This window comes from Magnolia sinica, chromosome 5 (assembly GCF_029962835.1).
Source record: "Magnolia sinica isolate HGM2019 chromosome 5, MsV1, whole genome shotgun sequence".
NCBI lineage: Eukaryota > Viridiplantae > Streptophyta > Magnoliopsida > Magnoliales > Magnoliaceae > Magnolia > Magnolia sinica.
The window spans coordinates 12,625,096-12,648,623 of NC_080577.1; the positions used below are offsets into that span (position 1 = coordinate 12,625,096).

Here is a 23,528-nt window from a genome sequence, read left to right on the forward strand (position 1 = left end):
AGAGATCGTCCGAGGTACTTTTTTGGACCAACCTAAATGGTTTTTATCATCCTAACATGCATGCATGTGGACCCCACCCCAAAAGGATGGTTGGGCACCAGTTCAGATGAAAGTCTCCCTTTCTAAGTTGACCTCGTTGACTGGCATGCAAGGACGAGTTCGGCAAGCTGGCACTTAAAAACAGCTATTTTATTGCGGTGGAGTGGGATCGATGAAAGGTAGGAAATCAACGAGGAATTTCCGAGGAATTACTTTAAAACCGCTCTTGACTCTTGGCTCTAGATAGATTCGAGCCTGTGGCTTGGTAATTCCACACGCGTGTGGGATCCGTACACACTCACTTGACATCTATAACTCATGTGTTAAATCTTAGCTTTCCATCGTGTGAAATAGACTGTTTAAATTTTCTGGGATAAACTTCAGATCATTTATCACCTCAACTGGACCACGGATTATTAAAAAAATGAGTGGCTAGAAAAAAAAACGCCTCAAATTACTTTATCTTCTGTGGCCCACCTGAAGAGTGAAATTATCCAATCTTGTAGTAAGAAGCTAAGCATTATTCCAGATTTTTTGAAAGCTCAGATCTCACACACGCGTTTCATATGTAAGTGTTCCCCTATGCGGATTTGTACTGCTCTACATGCATGTAGGATGAGTAAACAATAAAACAGATGGACGCGGATTGCGTCCTACCCCCGCGGGTCTCTAGCTGGGAACGGGCAGGAGCTTTGCGTGGCCACCTTTATGTATGGGTCTTATCCACACCGTCCATACATTTTTACGTATATCATTTTAATGTATAATCCCAAAATTGAGGAAGATCCAAGACAGATGTGGACTATACAACGGGTATTAAACTCTTACCGTTGAATACTTCTTGCGGGCTACGAAAGTTTTGGATGGAGCTGATATTTGTTTTATCTCTTCAACCAGGTCCAGGTAGTTTTATGAATGGGTTGGATGGAAAATAAACATCACGGTGGGCCCTAGAAAAGGTTCAGCGGTGAGAATCATTATCACCTTTTCTTCCTGTGATGTGGTCCATTTGAGCATTTATATGACTCATTTTTTATTTTTGAACTAAAATGATATGAAAAAAATGTATGGACGGTGTGGATAAGATCCATACATCACAGTGGCCACTCAAAACTCCTGCCCGTTCCCAGCTGGAGGCGGGCGGGAATACGACGCAATCCGCTGGGGAAACGCTGCCAGTGTAATTCCACGTGCCCGTCGATCCCTGGCCGTCCACACGGACGACGATTTCCTGCGAAAGTCATTCGCAGGAAGTTCCTGCGCTGGGATGCATGGTGGGGGCCACCGTGATGTTTATGAGAAATCTAACCCGTACATCTGTTTTTTTTAGCTCATTTTAGTACATACGACTAAAAATTAGGAGGATATAAGACTCAAGTGAGCCATACGAAGATGAAACAGTGGGAAAGGAATGTCCACCGTTGAAACCTTCCTAGGCTCCACCTTGATGTTTATATTCCATCCAAGCCGTTTATAAGGTCATTTTCACTGGGATGAAGTAAAAATCCCAAATATTAGACCGAGACAAAACCTCCGTGGACATATAAATGTTTCAACGGTGGTCACTAAATCTCCACTGTTTCCTCTCGTGTGGTCGATTCGAGTTTTGAATATACCTTATTTTTGGATGCATATCCTAAAATGATCTCTAAAATCGGGTGGACGGTGTGGCTTTCTCACAAACATCTCAGTGGGCCCCACCTAGATTCCTTGCGCAGGAACTTCCTGCGAAAGGCTTTCGCAGGAAATCCGCGTCCCGTCCACACGCAGGAATGAGTACAGATATGAAACACGTGTGAGTGATCTAATCTCTTCCAAGATCACGCTATTTCAGTTTCAGGTGGGCCACAATCGACAAAGTAAACAGACTGTTGAAACAAATTTCTAACCGTCCGTTTGTTCTGTGCCTTGTGGGCCACTAATTTAGAAAAAAGATCTAAACCGTGTATCCTACAAGATGTAAAGCCCCCAACTTACACACGTGTTTCATATTGATACGTGGGGACACAATGTTCAAAGTAACCTCAATGTTAAAACTATATTTCTGGCCGACCATTCGTTTCGTACGCTGAGACCTACTGATCTGTGAAATACCAGATCATCTGCCACATTTTTCCACATTGGCCTTTGTTCCTGCACGTGGATGGGACCAACCCAACGGACCAGCCCAGACGCGGGTGGAATTAGCAAATCTCGAGGTTGATATGAGTCCTGTGTGGCTAAGATGGGTGTGAGGCTTACAATACAACACAAGTAATTTTGGAAAACTTTAATTATTTCCTAACTAGGACTATCAAGGGGCTGGGCTGGTCCATTGGGCTTAGGCTGGAGTAGCAGGCTTAAAATTCAGCTTTGTTTTTCAAGTGGGCCGGGTTTGGACTGTTTACAATAATCCATCAGAGTGGTCTGAATCCGACCGGGCCTGGCCCGTTATGATTTGCAAAGACAATTTTGTAATATAAACAATTCATAGATTTTTATTTTTAATTCTTTATTTTATTTTTTTACGCTGTGACCGGCCCGACAATGGATTGGGCTTGGGCAGGGTGTATATAGGGTTTGGTCTCGAGCTTGGGCCATATAAACGCCAACCCGATAAAACTTGAGTTGGGCTGGGGTTGAGGTCTCGGGTTGCCCAACCTAACCTGAACCCAATCAATATATAAGTTTTTTTTATAAATTAATTATAATTGAGTGTGGATAGTCTATGTTGAAGGCATAAGAAATTCCAATGCCATCAAGTTTCATCGGTCCACATCATTTTCGATGACTCCAGGTAACAAAATACACTGGATTTCCCTCTCCCAAATAGATTGCTTGACATACAATACAACTTATAAAGGAGTATTTGTCATGTATTTTAGCTTGTTTGTTTAGAAAAAATATTCTTTATAATAAATAATTACATATATAATTAATACAATTATAGGTATAAAAAATAAAACTTGTAATGAAAATATAATAGATTAATATAATAATAAAAATATTAGTATATATCTAGCCGACCCAACCTGCTTGGGTTGGGCTGGCGTTGAGAATTCCCAACCCCCGAGGTGAGGTTGGGTTGGGTTGGGTTGGGATTGAGGCATAGAAATCTTGGGTTGAGATGGGGTTGAGCACCAACTTGAGATGGGGTTGAGCACCAACTCGGCCGACCCGCCTGACTTTCAGCCCTAGAGTCTACCACTATAGCGAGAGTAAGGATCCAGAGTCTCTAATACATAGTTACGTCATGTCTCGACATGAGTGGCCATGATGATGTTTTAATCCAATCCATCCATCCCGTCCCTCTAATGATCTCTTTAAAATCCGTTATAAGCATTCCAGATTGTATGTGAGACCCACCGTATTTTGTACACGTCATCAGCATGATTTTAGGCCAGATATGTTCAAAAAAAAAAAAGATTTTGGGCCAGACCTCGATTGCGGGTACACTACACAGTGAGCCCCCTTTTCAAGTCAAAGACGGGGACTACTTTTAACTTATTGTGTGGCTCACCTGATCATAACAAGGGTACCTTTAGGTCGTAAGCGGATCGGCTGGTTTACCTCTCTCCGCTATATAGCTGCTGTAGGTAAGTGTCGTGCGAAGACGAGTAATGATGCTCCTCGAGCTCCGAGTTGTAAGAACGGCTCAAAGGAGATCAAAGTTACATGGCCCCACAATCATGTATTTATTATATCTATACCGTTCATCTATTTTAGAGATCATTTTAGAGCATTATCCAAAAAAATAAATCATATACAAAGATCAACTGGACCACACCACAAATAGCAGTGAAGATAATGATTTTCACCATTAAAAAATTCATAAGGCTCACCATAAGGTTTATTTTCCATCCAATCTGTTCATAAGGTCACAAAAACAAAAAAAAAAAAAATTGTATTGATTCAAATCTTTGTGACCCCAAAAAGGCTTTCAATGGTAGACTTTCAATCCCCTATGGTTTTTGTAGTGTGGTCCACTTAATAGTTATATTTGTTTTATTTTTCATATCAAGCCTTAAGATGAGCTTGTTCAATGGATGGGCTGTTTGATCATAACACATACCTCGTGATCAAACCCACAAAACTTGCTATCGTAATATAGCAGATAAATAGCTGGTGTGAGGTACACCGGCCAATCCACTTCCCTTCACGTCATGCATGGGATGTCATCAAGTGAAACGGATTCAACTCCCCCTGCCACCGGCACCACGGCTAGTGGTCTGTGATCCGTGGGCTCCAGCATGATGTATGTGTTTCATCCATTCTGTTAATTCATTTTTAAAGATAATTTTACAGCTTTATTTCAAAAAATGAGAGGGATATAATCTCAAGTGGACCACACTACAGGAAAACAATAGTGATTGGATATCCACCATTTGAATTCTGAAAGGACCACTGTACCGTTTATTTGACATCCAATCTATTCATTAGGTCGTGATGACCCAAAACAAAGATCAGCGGGATCCAAAACTTTTATAGCCGCCAAAAAGTTTTTAATGGTCCACGCTCATTCAACATTATTTTCCTTAATGTGTTCCACTTGAGACTGGGATATACCTCATTTTTTATGTAATACCCTAAAATGATCTAGAAAAAATATTTAGACAGCATAGATGAAACACATACATCATGGTAAGGCCCACATAGCACCGACCATCAGCCATTGGCTGGTGGCAGGGAGAGTAGCCAATCCGTTTCCGTCATAAAGGCATCATGTTGGCCCACTTCTACCCGTTCCCACCACAGCTTGTGGTACTGCCGCTACCACGGGAGAATGCCATTGTCGTACACGCACATACTAGAGATTTTTCTACGTAGCTTTGAAGGCGACTGATGAGATTGATGCGATCCAACTTCTTTCCACGCCACTCGGTTCTTCCAGCTGTTGGGTTTTGGGTTGAAAGATTTTCCACGCATGGAAATGGATGACATGCCATTAATTGGGTGGGCCCTACTATTGATCATCTCTCCAGGATTTTCTTCGCCATTCAATACACAGATTTTTCTTTCGTCATTGTTTCCAGAGTCCTGAGAAGGCTACCGATGACGGTCAAGCTATTCAACGATGGCGTGCCTTCGGGACAATTCTCCATCCTAATGAGGTGTGCATGTGGGGCCTGCATGGCATGATGGACCAAACGATATAAAGTCGAGCCACATGGACATGAAAAATGAACGGTGGAAGATGCTTGATTTATTTGGTAGCATCCTGCACGCGCACCTTCACGTGCCAATCTGGCTGTGTGTGTGTGGAAAACCAGAGGGGGTGTATATGCATTGTATAAGGGAGAGGATCAGGTGCGGTTCGGCCTCAGTGCAACACTTTCCATGGGACCCTTTGATGCATGTATTCTACTTCGAATCTGGCCATCCGTTTTTTCAGATCATTTTAGAGCCCATCCGTTTTTTAAGATCATTTTAGGGCCTTTATATATATATATATAAAATTCGAGCTGAGTCGGGCTCAAGCTCGAGCTGCGAATCAAGCCGAGTTCGAGTTAAGCCGTGTCAAGTTGATCTGCGCCATACTTGAACTCAGCTTAATTTCAAATCGAGTTTTTTAAAATGAGCTTGACTCATCCTCAGTACATCCCTTCAAGTCAAGTGGATTCGAGCTAACTCGGGCCGAGCGAGCTACTGGAGCTAGCTCAACTGTGTACAGCTCTAGAATGGACTATACTGTAGAAAATAGTAGTGATTGAATGTATCACCATTAAAATTCCTACGGCCAATATATGTTTCTGTAATTTTTATTTTCCATTTAACCTTTTGATTAAATCACACAAACCTTGATGAACGGAACAACCAAATATATATAACTTGACATAAAACTTTTGTGGCCCATAAGAAGTATTTAAAGGTCAGTCACCTCTCTTTCCTATGGTATTTCCAGCTGAGATCTGGATCTGTTTCCCTTTTCACATTGTCCGCTGAAATGATCTTACAAAACGGATGGACAGTTAGAATATATACATACATCAAGTAGACCCCGTGATAAGCACCTAATAAGCTCATAGGAGCGGACGCGATTTGCCTTTGTCCACCGGCGAACAGGAAGTTCCTTCATGGGGAACCTATTTGGGAACCACCAAGAAGTCCATGAGAAATCCAATCCGTTCGTCAGTTTTTCAAGTTTACGATAAGAGAAGGTCCTAAGAATGAGGCATCTCCAAAACTAAGATGGGCCACACAACAAGAAAGAGTTAGAATGGATATGCCCACCATTGAAACCTTCCCCGAGGCCATCGTGATATTTATATATCATCCAAACCGTTCATAAGTTTATTTCCACCAGGATGAACTGAAAACACAAATAGTGGCCTGATTTGAAACTTTTGTCCCCCAACAAACGTTTCAATAGTAGGCATTTCCATTTTCACATTCTTCTATTGTGGCCCACCTGAGTTTTGGATCTCCCTCATTTATTACCTCCTGTCCTATCTTGAGCTTGTGGAAGTGATGGACGGATTGGATTTCTACAGAATCTTGGTGGACCCATATGGATTCCACATGCGGGCAGGCAATTGGCCTCCCATAGAACCCACCATGAAGATGATCGTATCCGAAAATCAGGCCTGTCTGCTCACCGTGCATGCCATATATCTTCACTGAATGTGCACCCGTTGGTAAACTGTTTAAGCTGTCCATTCATTTCATCTACGCGTGGCCCACCTGACAAGTGGACTAATCTGATTTGTACGTACGATCATCTCAGCGGTGGTTCCACCTCGTGCACTGCTCAGATGTCTCGCAGACTCTCATTCCTATAACGTGGCACTGGTGCAGAGCTATCCAGACCATTCAATTTGTAGGTCCCATTATAGATGGATGACATTTAAAATCACAATGATCAAACAGTAATAAACACGTCTAGAATCAAATAGATAGAAAAAACACAATCTACATAAAGGAGAAAATGGTTAACATTAGAATTCAGATCCTTAATCTTGCTCCAATGGTACTCTCAGGAGTTTCAATACCCGGTCACGGGTTCGGTTATCCATAGGTGGTGAAATCCCACTACAGCATGGGTGTGTGTGTGCATGCCTGTAAGAAAAAATTAAAAAAAAGTTTCAATCCTCTTGCTTCTGAGTAATGGACATTTTTTCTATTCTTTGCAATGTGATTAGTCTATATTATCACCGAAGACTTTTTCTATTCCTTGCAATGTGATTAGTCTATATTATCACCGAAGACATCAGCACATTGAATATAACATCAGCACATTGAATATAACAATGATGATGTTATTAGTTATGATGTGGCTCACTAGAAATAGAGAATCCCGACACTTGACATTATCTTCGTGGGGAAAAAGGTTAGATGGTTAACATTATTTTTTTCATGATAATTTTTCAGTTATACCCTATCCGTAATTAGTCCAATATTCCGGCTCTAACATCATGTGGTGGTGAGATTTAATTGAATCACTTGTCATTGTCAGATGTGAATGATTTAACAATTTGTAATCAGATTTTTCACGGGTTATCTCTGACAACAACATACGGCCCAATCAAATCCCATCAAAGCTCTACACTACCACGCATTCTAAGTCCATTTTATACCTTTTGAGTTGGCATATGACAATGCGATGTCATACTTTCGAGAAGGTAACTTTCTAAAATAGTGCAAAGCTAACAGGATTCTAAAATCCTCATTGATGAGAAATGCTTCCAGATAGAGCACACGTGCCCATGTGACACGATCGTACCAGATCAATGCATGGAGCTATTAGGAACAAATCCAGCTCCAAAAATCAATATGGCCCATTCATCAGGTGGGGCCACACAAGTATATTGAATATATACAATTGATTTTTTTTTTTTTTAAATTCTAATTGTTTATCTTTATCATGTATATGAGACCCATTTGATGAGTGCACTGATATGATTTTTGGGCCTTAGTATGTTCACGGTGGTCTGCCCCTTATTAATTGGCCTAGGATCTCAACATGTGTACTCACACAACATCTTTACATGCCTTACACGTGCATTCCATGAATATTTAAGGTGGATCCTTACTCTTACCCCGGTGGTAGACTCCCAGGAGTTTTAACATCCGGTCAAGGGTTCGAGTATCCATAGGTGGTGAAATCCCACTACGGCATGAGCGTGTGGAGGTGTGTGTGCCCGTGTAAAAAATTAAAAAATCAATATTTAAGGTGCATTTAGAAGGTCGTTTGTTGAGGGTCAAATATTGCATATTAGACCCCAGTTATTGCTTGAATTTACGAACATGATACCGTTTAACGGCCCACTTCAATCATGTTTATAATGCAGAGTGTATTTACAAGCGTGGACTGAAAAGAGAGCTTAAAGCATGGATTTAATGCTCTGATGACACTAAAGGCAAGGGACGGACTCCAGGGGACCAAGATCGACGGAAATTACACGTCAGAGATCCGCGAAAATCGAGAAACTGAAGCTCAAGCAGCTTGAAAGTCAGCCAGAATGCAAGATCACTGGGTTTCCATCATCTGTTCGGCTCAAAAATTTATACATAACTCAAGGACCAAAAACTAACCGTACACGTCGAATTTTGGCCATTGGATCCTTATAAAAGTATCGTAACGGACAGATCAGCCACTAAAATCATGATTTGGGGCCCACCAGATCTTTGGATATGTCTCAATTTTAATCTCAATCCCTTAAATGAGGTTCTAAAGAGGATGGACGGAGCAGATTTGTCACAAACATCTCCATGGGACCTACATGTACAGTGAGTGTGCATGTACTTAAGTGCACCGGACATATACCCATTCACTTTAAGTCGGTCAGCGTGCGCTGACCGACTCATCTTCTCAAATCAAGAAAGGCTTCCAGTGGACGCTCCAGCGTCCGGCGGTTCCTCTCAGTGGGGCCCACTCCTCTTCCAAAGTATCAATTGGGACCGTCCATTGGGTGCATAGGTGGGGTATTTACCTCACCAAGGTGGCCTCTTGAGACCATGTAAGATGTTGTAGAATCCTAACCATTAAATGCATGATGAACGGCGGAGTAGAAGATATTGTGGGCCACATAGAATTTGATCCAAAAACAGTGATTCCCACTTTTTCGAGCAAAATGCAGTGGACGGCGTGAATTTCTCAAAACAAAAGCGATATGGGCCCCACCATCAGTACAGCGTAAGTGCGTTACGCACCCTGTTTCGCGTCCGGGAAATTCGGAACTTCCGGCCGATTGTGGGCCACTGGCTGTGATCGGATTGGTGATCCGAACCATCCAAGTGAAGCCCAGGCCAGGGTTGACCCTAGCCATGAAGACAGATCCAAAAGCAGGGATGATCAGCGTCCTAGCCAATCCCAAACGTAACTGGTTATACGGAAGGCTGCGTAAAGGAGAGTCCGGTTTTTCTTGAAGTTCGGACTGCAGAAACAGGCCAGAGGGCTGCAAATCTCTCCAGGGATCTGGCTCTTCTTGTTGCTGCCTATAAGTAAGAAAGAGATAGAGAGAACCGGGGGGAGCTTGAGATCTGGAAGTTGGAACGTGAAGAGAGGGAGAGGACGGCTGAGGCTTGGATGCGAGGCTGGAGTGGCTGGACGTGAGGCAGGGCTGGGTTGGACCTGGTGCTTCTCTTTCTTTTCTTCTTCTTCCTTTGTTTATTTTGAATTCAGCCTAATCATGCCCGTGATTGGTTGATAATTAGTTTAATTCTGTTGGTTGCTTTGCCTTCTGGGCATGGTTTGATGATGGAATTCATTTTAATTCATATACCTTTCATCTCTTTAAAACTGTATTAAAATAAGTTCAGTTTAATTTTCATGGTGATGGCATAAGATCTCCCTGATCTCTACAAGTGGATCCTCTGAATCCCCAGTTTCCCTTCCCTGAATTGTTTAAGTTTTAGATAATTATTCCACAATTATTCCTTAAATTCTATTTGATTTAGATTACATCTTAATCTAGTTCTAGTTTTATTTAGTTTCAGATTACGTACAAGTATCAGTCCTTTGGGATTCGACCTCGGTCTCACCGAGTTTATTACTACATCACAACCCTATACTTGAGGAGTGAACATCGTTGTATTTACATTCACCACAATGGCCATTTGTGAGAAATTCAGCCATGAATTGGTAGCAAGAAAAATAGAAATAAATTTGTAATTTGATTGATTAATGAAAATAACGAGTTCATAACCCTTTAAATAGGGATATCAAGCAATGTGAGAGAAATCAGAAGCAAACTATAACTAAAAATCTTAGAATTCACAACTTATTATTTATAGAGGGTCGTGATGTCTACTAGTGCGCAAGGTTTTCAGCCAAAAATAGTAAGTGTCTTATTTGGCTACAGAATTAAAATAGAGAAACGATCGTCGATTTGGGGTATTTCGCAAATCCGGCTTGCGCAACCTGGCTATGCCGGGTTGGGTGGCTAAAGTAGCTCATTCTACCCTAAAATCATATATTTTATGTCCAATAATTCATTCCAAATTGTGAGATACGCTCGATCTAAGGTCTAACGGTCTGGATCACTTCTGTCGTCGACCGGGCATTTTCTAATCTATCTTGGCTATGAAACTGTCTATGACCCGCTCTACATCACTAGGTTGGTCTGCGGCTAGACTTGAAATGCTCAAGGTTTGGCTTGTTCAAAATTTTGATTTTCTTTAGCACAAGCCAGCTCATTTTTTGGAGTTTTATCCTAAAATCAATGTAAATTTTATCTATTGATGACATGAAGGGTATTTGATAATATTGTTGATTTTGACCATAATGTGGCCAATAAAAAATGGATGTAGCTGACATGTTTATCAAGGTGCATTAATACTAACATAGCCTAGTGAGAGATCCACTAATTTCTTAAGAATTTATTATGGTGTAAATTTTGAAGATTATAAAATGTTTATTTAAATAATTTTTCTGTTAGGCTTGTCACTCAAAAGGGTTTCAAATGATAGCAAATATTTTTAACCATTAAAATAATTTTAATTGCACTTGACAATGATCTGATGGTTTATATGTGAAGGTCTATTACTTAGTTTGTATAGGAATTAGGTTTACGGTGGATCCACATGACAGTGGAAAGATTTAATTATATACAAGTGTATGGGATAAGGTAGAATCATAGACTACCGATTCAGTGGGATATTTGGAAGACTATAAGATGGTAGAGTATTGTATAATTACTTTCTATATAGATCATATACTAAAGAGAGAAGTCTTGACATAAAAGAGAGAGAGAAAGAGAAAGAGAGAGAGAGGTGAGAATCTCTTTCCTTTCTTCTTCATGTTACACGTTCCACACGTATGTGGCCCATTGCATGGGGGCTATGGACCTACTCCAAGGGTGACACGTGGCTCCCATCCTCTCTTATATACTCAGGATAAATTAGAGGTACACCGTCTTGTTGAAGAAACAGTATTGACAAAATCAACAATTCCTCGATAACATTGATAAAGAAATCACAGCCATGGATATGAGGTTTTTTTTTTTTTCCTCCTTTCCTAGCAACTTGAGAATATCTTAACGGGGTCTATGGATTTATAAATTTTACAATTGGATTTTATTTTTTAAAAAACTTTTATTTTCCATTGCATTTTGAAAATCCGAGCATCATTGCCATCCTTAGCCTTGAGTCCACTGGATGACTTTCTCCTTTGAATATGTGTGGCCTAACAACTCATTATTCTATTCCCAACATAGTTTGAAGACTCATTCAAGTTTGATAAACTCATCCAAGTTGTTTCAAACTCAATCAAACTTGAGTCGAGTCAATAATAGTACTAGTATTGAGTGATGGTGTAAGCAAGTGTAGAGTCGGGAGAGTCAGTTAAGACTGGGGTGCCCAGTACTATGAGTCGATGGCAAATGATTTGTCATAACTCAATTTTTTATTTTTTTATTTTCTTGTCCTTCAAGGTGAGTTTTCTTTTAACATTGTATTTCTTTACGAGTGTATTTCTTTACTTTTCACCCATTTTCACTTTATCCTGGAAATTAATACTTAGGAGCCCCTCACTAATTTTTTAATTAAATGAATAATTTATGAAAACTTTTATTTTATTAAAAACAATCAAATGAATATAGTTCGTGATAAGGGGGAATAGAATTCGTGTAACTGACCCAGTTGACCAAGATAAAGCTTAAACAATGATGGCGATGATTAAAAAAAAAGGTAATTACCTATCCAACGTTCCATATTTGGGCTAAACGTTAACTGGATTTTATCTTAAAACTAACATAATTATCATTTTTATATTTTAAAATTTTTAAATTTAAATTTTTTCATTAAATTTTGAGAAAAAAGAGAGGACTTGACCTAACTACGATGTGTCACCCCTAACTCATCTAGTACAACTTAGTAATGAACGAGATGTTCCTGCCTTGAAGTCTTAAAACTATGGTTATGAGTTAGCTTAGGGCGCATATGGATGCACGAGATGTACCTTCCAATCTTGAAGATTTTTGAGGCAGCCACCATCAGTCATGTTTCTCAATGGATCAATGGCTTGGATCACAAACAGGACTCTAATCCAACGGCTACAATCTGCACTTATTTTCCTACACTGGAAGTCAAACTTAGCATAGCAAACCTCTAACGGTCATAGTCAAAGCAATAGAAATGTATAAGATTAACATTTATACTGTGCCCCAGTTCAGCAGACCTGGCCACACTATCATATAAGTCTATGGGAACTTCTAAATGCGTGGAAAATCATGGATACAGGCAATCCAAGTGTTTGGCTCACTTTTAATGAGCCAATAAGACAGTTCCAATGAAAGATGGTCTAATAATCTAAGTGATTTGTCCATTTTATATGGCCAGTTGCTCAATCATGTTCAGAGTGAGAGAAAACCTTAAAAAAAATAAAATAATAATAATAATAATAATAAAAGTGGAAAGGATAACTACCACTAATATAATAATATAAGTAGAAAGAAAGTGATATTACTCGCAAGAAGAGGAAAGCTTTTGCACTCATTGTTTTACAAGAGAAACTGTTAAGAAAATATCAGTATCTCTAGTTATGATGGTTGCATGCACGGACCATGTGAGACTTTAGTTTGTTGAAAAACGAAAGATTTTTAAAAGCCTGTTTAAAAAAGAAAACTTCACATAATAGAAAAGCTAATATATATATATATATATATAAAGAAGGATGGTAAATGTAAGTACTTGATTTTTATGATAAAACAAAGAATCCAAATCTATAAATATAAAGAGACTCATGCTCAATGGCAGTTCTCATAGATTCTGGTAAGAACTTTTTGAGAACATATTTTAGATTATATGAACCCAAAATTTGAACTATATGTGCACTGGATACAACACCCCATGAAACCCCTGGGGTCCAACTTTTACATACCTTGATCCAAAACTTTGGTGGGCCATGCTTAAAAGAAATAATTTTCTCCCTTGATTTGTCTCTCTTTTATCTTAGCCTACCAAAGTTTTAAATCAAGGTAAAAGTTGGGCCCTAAAAGTTTCATGGGATACTGCATCAAGTAGACAGCTCAGATTTTAGGCTTATATCATTGGAAATGAGTTCTCAAAAAATTCTTAGAAGAACTCTTGAGAACTGGTGCTTGGGTTTGCATTCCTCTTTTATCTAATCTCAAAATTATACGCACTTGGAGAAATTTAAGTAAAAGGTGAGCTAATGACATTGGCATGCGTAGGGACATGAGAGAGATGATTGAGACTGCTCATCAACAAGTTTAGTAGGGTAAAAGAGTTTCATGCATTCAGGATACCTTAAAGTAAGTAGCTAATCTCATTTTTAGTTGACATCCATCCTAGTTATAGAATTATGATTATCAATTTGATTCCATGAAAAGTACTAAAATATATTTTTAGTTTTATTTTTTGGTATTTTGACAAGGGCTGTACATGAACTGAGTTAGCTCAGCTCACTCGACTCGACTTGAAAAAGCTCAAATCAACTCAGTTTGAAACCGAGCCGAGCCGAGTTCGAGTCGGGGTCAGCTATTGGCCGAGCTGTGCCAAGCTCGGCTCGGTTCAACTCGTGTACACCTCTAATTTTGATCATAACTTTAAAGGAAAAATATCTTTTATCATATAAATTTTTCTATTTACAATGTCGCATTAGAGGATAAACTCTCTCTTTTTTTTCTTTTTTTTCAACAATTAACTCTCTGGCGATAATGTTTTACTCATTTTGTAAGTAAATTAATTTCTTTCTCTTTTCCATTTCTCAACCGGAGAAAAATATTTTATCAAAAGAATTCATTCGGTTTTCATTTGATGGTGTTTCATCTCATTGATGGCCAAGAAAACTAACAGCCATAAAAAAGAGATGGTAACATTTGGAAGATTACCATCCTCTGCTCATCCAACGGATTTCATGTGGCCCATGAAAAGCGTGATGAAACACTTGGAGCGTCCGGATCAAATGTTTGACTATTCACACATAAAGGTCATGATCCACGAGCTTCTTCCTTGAAATGTTACCGTTCGAATTCATTCGTTAACATCAAAAGTCTTCAAATCATGCTCCGCTGTTCGTTCTCCTTCTCCTTCCAAACTGAAATTCTCTTCCGAAAAGAAAATCTATTTGATTTCTTATACGATTTCAACTTGATTTTGATTTCTACTTTTTCTTCTGTTCAACTTCTCTTTTGTCAGGAACTGATCTACAAAGAGGAAGATGTTTTCCGTACGTGTTCTCCTCGTTTGGGCTCTTGCACTGCATCTCTGTAGATCGTTGGGATGTGGGGCCCCTCTGCTGGCTCAAGATGAAGGTACGAGGTTGCTTTTGAAGATAAACTAGCTATTGGGTCCTGCTCATCGAATGTAGGGCCGTGATTCATGATTGAAACCGTTGATCTGATGAGATAAATACACGGTTGATGGGATCCGCCTCATAAACTTTCCGGAAGCGGATTGCGTCCTGCTCCGCCTGGATGATAATCCGTACAGGCAGGCCTCTGTGGGGCCCACTGTGATGTATGGGTTTTATCCATACCATACATCCATTTTATCAGATTATTTTAGCATATGAAACAAAAAATGAGTTATATATGAACTCAAATGCACCACAAAGTATGGATTGAAATCTCACCATTAAAAAGTTCTTGGGAGCCTTAAAAGTTCTGGATCGAACTGATATTTGTGTTTTCCCTTCATCCATGTGTATATGACCTTATGAACAGGTCAGATGGGAAATAAATATCACAGTGGCATCTTAGAAGGTTTCAACGGTGGGTGTGATTATCACCTCTGCTTCCTGCCGTGTGGTCCACTTGATCTTTGGATCTGCCTCATTTTTGGATTCAAACTCTAAAACGATCTGAAAAAAATGGATAAACGGCATATATAAAAACCAAACATAAAGGTTGGCCCCACAGAGCCACTTCATGGACAGATTAACGTCCAGGCGGTGGCAGAACGCAATCCGTTTCCGAACTTATAAGATCATGTGTATTTCATGATGGAAGGGTTTATGCGAGATTTTTTGGATCCCTCGTCCACGATTGAAGCCCATCATATAGATGGCTTGGATCAGTGGCCCCACACGCGCATCATCAGCCAACACAGCATGAAATACCCTGCAATTCCTTTTGAATCTTTGTTTCTCTCTCCCACACAAACGCTATCTTTTGCATTTTCAACATATGACTAAGTAGCTTTTCTCATATAAGCTACTTATGCCTTAATTAGCTTATCTTAATCATCAGGTAACGATCTTAGTTCCTGGATAATTATGTTTTTGAAAGGAATTTTTCCCATAAGCTGCCTTTCTCTTGGTCTATAGATGAAAAAGTGATACTTTTAAATTATTTTTCTAAAACCACCTATTATTTTCACATATATAGCGACTTTCTACCGCTTAGATAACTTCTGAGTAACTGAAAGTTACTATTAAGTAACAAAATGATAAGTTTACCTTCTTCATAATTAAATATCATGGTCTTGTTGGAGACTTTGCACAAAACCTTAGGATCTAGCCTCCCAAAACAAATTAGAACTATGGGATAATAAAGCAATGAAATAAATCAAAGCATAAACCACACGACACCAGGGAATTTTACGTGGAAAACCCTCAAAGAGGTAAAAACCACGGGACCTCGTCTAGATCAACAATCCACTATAAAGCAGAACGTTACAACCGATCACAAGCACACACCGCTTGGATCAAACCTTCTTCACTCACGTAAGAGTGGATAAACAATAAGAGAACAAAAGAAAAATGGAGAGATCTCACCGATCACGAGGACGTAGAAGTGCTGAGATGTGGACTGCGAAGTAGATCACCTCTACGAGCAGAATCTCCCTTCCACAAGCTTCCTCTCTCTCTCTCTCTCTCTCTCTCTCTCTCTCTCTCTCTCTCTCTCTCTCTCTCTCTCACCTTTGATAACCCTAAACCCTTTTAGAGTACCTTTAGGAAACCTTAGAATACCCTGGAATACACCTCAATCCCGCATACACCCCTTTATATAAGAATAGAAAGAGGTAGAATCAAAATAGAAAACAAATTTTCTAGAATCTGCGTTTTCGTAATCGCATCTGCGTAACTCTTCGATGATATCGAAGGTCCTTCGATGACAACTTTTGATATCATTTAAGGTCCTTCAATGATATCGAAACAGGACCAAAACTGTCCAGCGACCAGGGGTGAAAATTTTCGACAATTATCAATGATATCGAAACTAGTTCGATTTCATCGAACCCAACAATGAGGAGAAAATCCTCATCAAATCTCTCCCTTTTCGACTCAGGAGGAATTCACATTCTTCAAGCCAGCCTAATTTTTACAAACCTCAAACTTGCCCTTGAGCAAAGCCTTGGTCATCATGTATGACCCATTATCGTCCGTGTGGACCTTCTCAAGTCGTAACACCTTCTGTTTCAAAGTATTCCTGATCCAGTGATACCGAATCTTTATGTGCTTCGACTTTGAGTGCTGACTTGGATTCTTACTCAAGTGAATAGCACTTTGGCTATCGCAATAGACCACGTGCTGCTCCTGCTTCAGGGTAAGTTCTTGTAGGAACCTTTTCATCCAAAGCATATCTTTACATGCCTTTGTGACTGCAATGTACTCGGCCTCTGTCGTCAATAATGTTACGACCTTCTGTAGCTTGCTCTACCAAGAAATCGCTCCCCCTACAAATGTGAACATGAACCCCGATGTAGACTTCCTGGAATCTATGTCGCCTGTCATATCTGCATCTGTGTAGCCCTCTGACATAGGTTTTCCATCACCATAACATAGGCTCAACCTAGATAAGCCTCTTAGATACCGCAGTATCCACTTCACCGCTGCCCAATGTTCTTTACCAGGATTAACAAGATACCGACTGACAACACCAACTGCATATGCTATGTTTGGGCGTGTACACACCATAACATACATCAAACTTTCTGCTGCTAACGCGTAGGGTATCTTCTGCATCTCTTCTACCTCTGCCTACGTCTTGGGACACTGCCTATCGCTCAATCTAAAGTGATCATCCAGTGAAGTACTGACCGGCTTCGCTGCATTTATATTTAACCACTCTAGGACTTTCTCAATATACTGCTCTTGTGACAGTTAAAACTTTTTGCTACTTCTGTCACGAGTTATCTTCATTCCTACGATTTGTTTAGTCGGGTCCAAGTCTTTCATCGCAAACGACTTGCCCAACTCTTGTTTTAGCCTATCGATCTTCTTGATGTCTTTTCCCATGATAAGCATGTCATCAATGTATAACAACAAAACTAAGAAATCATATTTGAGAACTTGCGCGTGAGCACACAGTGGTTCGATTCCGTTCTGTTATACCCATGCTTCAACATAAACGAGTTGAACTTCTTGTACCATTGCTGTGGAGCTTGTTTTAGCCCATACAAGCTCTTTCTCAGCCTACACACCATATGCTCCTTACCTTTGACTTTGAACTCCTCTGGTTGGTGCATGTAGATCTCTTCTTCCAGCTCACCATGGAGAAAGACAGTTTTAACATCTAACTGCTCTATCTCTAGATCCATGCTAGTTACCAACCCAAACAACACCTGTATAGATGTTATCTTCACCACTGATGAGAATATCTCCTCGAAGTCTATACCTTTCCTCGGACCAAACCCTTTCACCACAAGTCTGTCTTTGAACCTCGTCTGTGAATTCTTTTGCTCAATCTTCTTTCTGAACTTCCACTTGTTGCTCAGATCTTTCTTGTCATTAGACAGTTTCACCATGTCATAGGTGTGGTTCTTATGCAAGAATTTTATCTCCTCTTGCATAGCTTTCAATCACTCCCCCTTATGCTCGTCGGCTAGCGCCTCAAAATAATCTTTTGGCTTCCCCCATCAGTCAGCATAATGTACTCATGCGGCGAGTACTTCTTGAACGGTTGTCTGTCCCTAGATGACCTCCTCACCTGTGGCTCAACAGGTGGATCAAGTTGGGGCTGCTCCCCCGGTCCATCTTCTGTAGGAACTCCCTTGTCCTATGCACCTTGCTGTACTTCCCCGTCATCAGGCACCACGGGAGAAATAACCGGATCCATGTCCTCTAGCTCACTTGAACTAAGTTGGTTCTTCTCTGGCTTACCAATGTTTTCTATACACTGATATTTAAAGAATACCACATCTCTGCTCCTGACGAGCTTCTTCTTAGTCGGATCCCATAATCTGTAACTGAATTTTTCATCACCGTACCCCAAGAATACACACTGCCTGATCTTCATATCGAGTTTAGACCTCTCGTCCTTTGGTACGTGAACGGATGCCCTGCATCCAAACACCCTGAGATGACTTTACGATAGATCTTGTCCAGTACACACTTTCTCAGGCACTTCTCCATTCAACAGTGCTGATGGAGACCTGTTTATCAAATACACTGTTGTGTGCATTGCTTCTCCCCAGAACGTCTTGGGCAACTTCACATGGGACAACATGCATCTGATTCTCTCTACAATGGTGTGATTCATTCGCTCAACTACAACATTATGCTGGGGGGTCTTGGGAATCGTCTGTTCATACCATATACCCAGGGACTTGCAATACTCATGAAAGTTGCCAATGTATTCACCACCATTATCAGTGCGAATGCACTTCAATGATCTACCTGTCTTTCTCTCGACTATAGCATGAAACAATTTAAACACACCAAAGACCTCATCCTTAGATTTCAAAACATAAACTCAAACCCTCCTAGATGCATCATCTATAAAAGTGACAAAATACAATGCCCTACCCAAGGTTTTTGTCCTCATAGGACCACAAACATCAGAATAAATCAAATCTAATGCATGCACTTTATTAACATGAGAAGCAGATTTAACAAATGAAACTCTATGTTGTTTCCCTGATAAACAATCAATACATGTTTTGAGAGGTGTACCTATCACGTCTGGAAGGAGCCGCTTCCTCGCTAGTAGCTGAAGCCCTTTTTCACTCATGTGGCCTAGATGCTTGTGCCACATGTTAATAGCTGAATCTTTCACTGCGTTCAACCCACCCTTGCACACACTGACACTTGCCTTGTAAAGGGTGCAACACTTCTTTCCTCTAGCTGTGATCAACGAACCCTTGATGAGCTTCCAGTGCCCACCAGCAAACCGGTTTTCATAGCCATCATCATTCAGCCTTCCCGTCGACATCAAGTTGAGGCGAAGGTCTGAGATATGTCTCACATCCCTGAGAACCAATGTGCAGCCTACATCGGTCTTCATACAAAAATCACCAACCCCTACGATTTTCGATATGTCAGAATTTTTCATCTTCACGGTCCCATAGTTACCTGACTTGTAGCTTGTGAAGAAGTCCTTACATGGAGTCACATGAAAAGAAGCTCCTGAGTCAATCACCTGGTTGGTGTCCTGACTCGTAGCTGTGAAACATACATCGTGATCTGTTGAAAGAATAATTATAACGTCGCCATCTGAAATGACTGCAGTGGAATCTGATTAATCTTCCTTCTCATTTCCTTTTCCTTTCTTGTCGTTCTTATTCTTACGACATTCATGCTTATAGTGGCCCTTCTTGCCACAATTCCAGCATTCAACATCTTTCTAGTATTCGACTTGCCTCTTGATTTATCTCGGGCCTTCCCGCCCTTCCTGTTCTTTCCTCTCCCTCGTTCCTATGTCACAAGGGCCTCTTGCTGAGTAGACCCCTAAGACTTCCTCCTTATCTTCTCATTGAAGAGACAACTGGTTACCTGTTCCATGGATACCTTTCCGTCTAGCGCGGAGTTACTTAGAGATACCACCAATATCTCCCAACTGTCAGGCAATAAACTAAGCAATAACAAAGCCTGCAGTTCATCATTCATGACCATCTTCATAGCGGAGAGCTGGTTCATTATATTGCTGACCTCATTCATGTGCTCGGCCACAGAACCATCATCTTTGAACTTGAGATTCACAAGTTGTCTTATCAGGAAAATTTTATTACCAGCTGTCTTCCTCTTATATAGCCCTTTCAATTTCAGTCATAGGTTAACGGTTGAGGTCTCCGTAGACACATGGTGGAATATGGAATCGTCCAACCATTGTCTAATAAACACCACCGCCTTCCGGTCCATCTTCTTCCAATCATCACTGTCATATCCTTTGACTTTGCTGATATGCCTTGAATTGAAGAATACACGTCCTTGCAATAAAGCAAGTCCTCCATCTTAGCCTTCCATATGGTCCAATTAGAACCATTGAGGGTGATCATCCTTGATGAGCCACCTTCCATAATTCAAAAATCGATCTCACTTCGTTCAATGAACCTCGCTCTGATACCACTTTGTTGGGGGCCTTGCACAAAACCTTAGGATCTAGCCTCTCAAAACAAACCAGAATTATGGGATAATAAAGCAATGAAATAAATTAAAGCATAAATTACACGACATCAGGGAATTTTACGTGGAAAACCCTCAAAGAGGTAAAAACCACGGGACCTCGTCCAGATCAACAATCCACTATAAAGTAGAACGTTACAACCGATCACAAGCACAAACCGCTTGGATCAAACCTTCCTCACTCACGTAAGAGTAGATAAACAATAAGAGAACAAAAGAAAAACGGAGAGATCTCACCGATCACGAGGACATAAAAGTGCTGAGATGTGGATTGCGAAGTAGATCACCTCTACGAGCAAAATCTCCCTTCCACAAGCTTTCTTTCTCTCTCTCTCTCTCTCTCTCACCTTTGATAGCCCTAAACCCTTTTAGAGTACCTTTAGGAAACTTTAGAATGCCTTGGAATACACCCCAATCTTGTATACTCCCCTTTATATAATAATAGAAAGAGGTAGAATCAAAATAGGAAACAAATTCCGCAGAATCTGCGTTTCCACAATCGCATCTGTGTAACTCTTGAATGATATCGAAGGTCCTTTGATGACAACTTTTGATAACATCTAATGTTCTTCGATGATATCGAAACAGGACCAAAGTTGTCCAGCGACCAGGGGTGAAAAATCTCGACAATTATCGATGATATCGAAACTAGTTCGATTTCATCGAACCCAGCAATGAGGAGAAAATCCTCATCAAGTCTTACCTTATTAGGCGTGAGTTTTGAATTGTGTTTGCATGCTGGAAGATATCACAATGATAGTGGGCCCTATCCAACTCTTTGCAAATAATCTGAGTTGTCCATTTTTTACCTTATATTGTTTTAGAGCTTGGGCCGAAGGGGACAAGTAAAAGTGCATATTAAACGCAAGCCCTTCAAACTATCGTAAGGCTGAAGAGATTTTAGATCAGGTGCATTGGGAATGACCTTCTAAACAGTTGGGAATGTTGTTTCAACGATTTGGATCAAAAAATGGGCCATTGATACTTTCAACAGGTAGCAAGCCACTGACCCACTTTCCCAATCATAAACCGACATATTAGATCTGGTGAATTTTGGGCCCACATCATAAAATGAGATGGCGAAAATGGTGGACAATTTGTATTTGTACCACGTATCATGAAAGTGGTCCCATCGAGATTCAACAGACCACAGTGACTACTGACGACCTCGATTCATGTATAACTGTCCTTATGGGTTCACTGTATATAGTTTCTATGATTGTGGGGCTTATTATGATATTTAAGAGAAATTCACTACATTCACAGGTTTGGCCATGTAATTTTACATAGTAGATGAAGAAAATGGAAGATAATAAACAGTGAACTGTTAAAGGCTATTGTCCAATGCTTTCATGCAGGAGATCCACCTGTGCAATGGATCGGCCTCAATTTTGGGCCCACAACCTGAACTTTATATGACCAAACTTGTGGATAGGTTGGATTTATCACAAGCATCAACAAAGTGGGCCCACTTTAAATGTCATTGGGAGATAGTCGCCATGATCATGGCTCTCATCGTGTTGTTTGAAAAAAAAAATCTAAGCCGTCCACCATTTCCTTCATTTGATTTTACGGCTTGTGCCTAAAAATAATCTAGATCCAAAGTTCAAGTGAGCCACATGGTAGGTAAAAGTGCATATTGAACAGACCCTTTAAATCATCACGGGGAGAAAAATTTTAGACCAGGGGCAAAATCCAGGGGCTATGTTCAATCCATTGAGAATGAACTTCTGAAGGGTTGGAAATGTCACTTCAACGGTTTGGATGTCTTAGAAACATCAATATTAAACCAATGATAGCTTTAACGATGGTAAGCTACCAATCAGTTTTCCTGTCGTACGACCCACCTATGCATTAGATACACTTAAGAGTTTAGACCCAAATCCTAAAATGAGACGATCAAAATGGTTGACGGTTCAGATTTGAGACAAGAACACGAAAGATTGAATTGTGATATATTATAAAAATAATTTAAAATAAAATAAAATAAAATAAAATAAAATAAAGCTTTATGGGGCCACTATGATGTATGTATTTTATCCACTCCAGTCACCCATTGTTTATGATCATGTTATGGAATGAGCACAAAAATGAGGCTGATTCAATACTCAAGCGGACCCAACCACAGGAGACAGTAGGAACAATAAGCCTCCATTGAAACTTTCCTAGGGCCCACCATGATGTTTATTTATCATCCAAACGGTTGATAAGGTCACAAAAACCTGGATGAAGCTAAAACCCAGATATCAGCTTGATCCAAAACTCCTATGGCCCCAAGAACTTTTTAACCGTAGTCATTTAATCCCCACTCAATTAAGGGTCGCATGATAACAAATTAAGCCTCTAAAACATTTCTGACTCGTGCCAGATTCGGACAAGAGATGATTGTTGTGATCGTGGGTCCATCATCTTCTTCGCAAAAAATCCTGGCCATTCACTATTTGCTTCATATAAATTTAGGGCTTGGGCCAAAAAAATGATCCAGATTTGAAGCCCTGAGCCTTTTAAACCATTGTGAGGCTATACAAATTTTAGACCAGACGTAAAAATCTGGTGGTTACTCTCAGTTCATTAGGAATGACCTTTTAACGGTTGGGAATGACATTTCAATGGTTTGGATGGCCTGTAAACGTAAAAATGTGACCATTACTGGTTTTAATGGTGATAAGCCACCAACCCACTGTTTCCTGTCGTGGGACCATCTATGCATTGGATTCCCTAGATTTTGGGCCAATGCCCTAAAATGAGATGGCAGATGGCTGAT

General features: G+C 40.2%; 1 protein-coding gene across 1 annotated transcript in view; it reads left to right on the top strand.

The window, feature by feature from the left end:
• Nucleotides 1-14,587: 14,587 nt before the first annotated feature.
• The window catches only part of LOC131246946 (uncharacterized), a 223,901-nt gene continuing 214,960 nt past the window's right edge, over nucleotides 14,588-23,528 (top strand). The window contains exon 1 of the mRNA XM_058247406.1: nucleotides 14,588-14,732. Within this exon, the coding sequence (XP_058103389.1) occupies nucleotides 14,639-14,732 (94 nt within the window). The 5' untranslated portion in view covers nucleotides 14,588-14,638. The remainder of the gene's footprint in view (nucleotides 14,733-23,528) is intronic.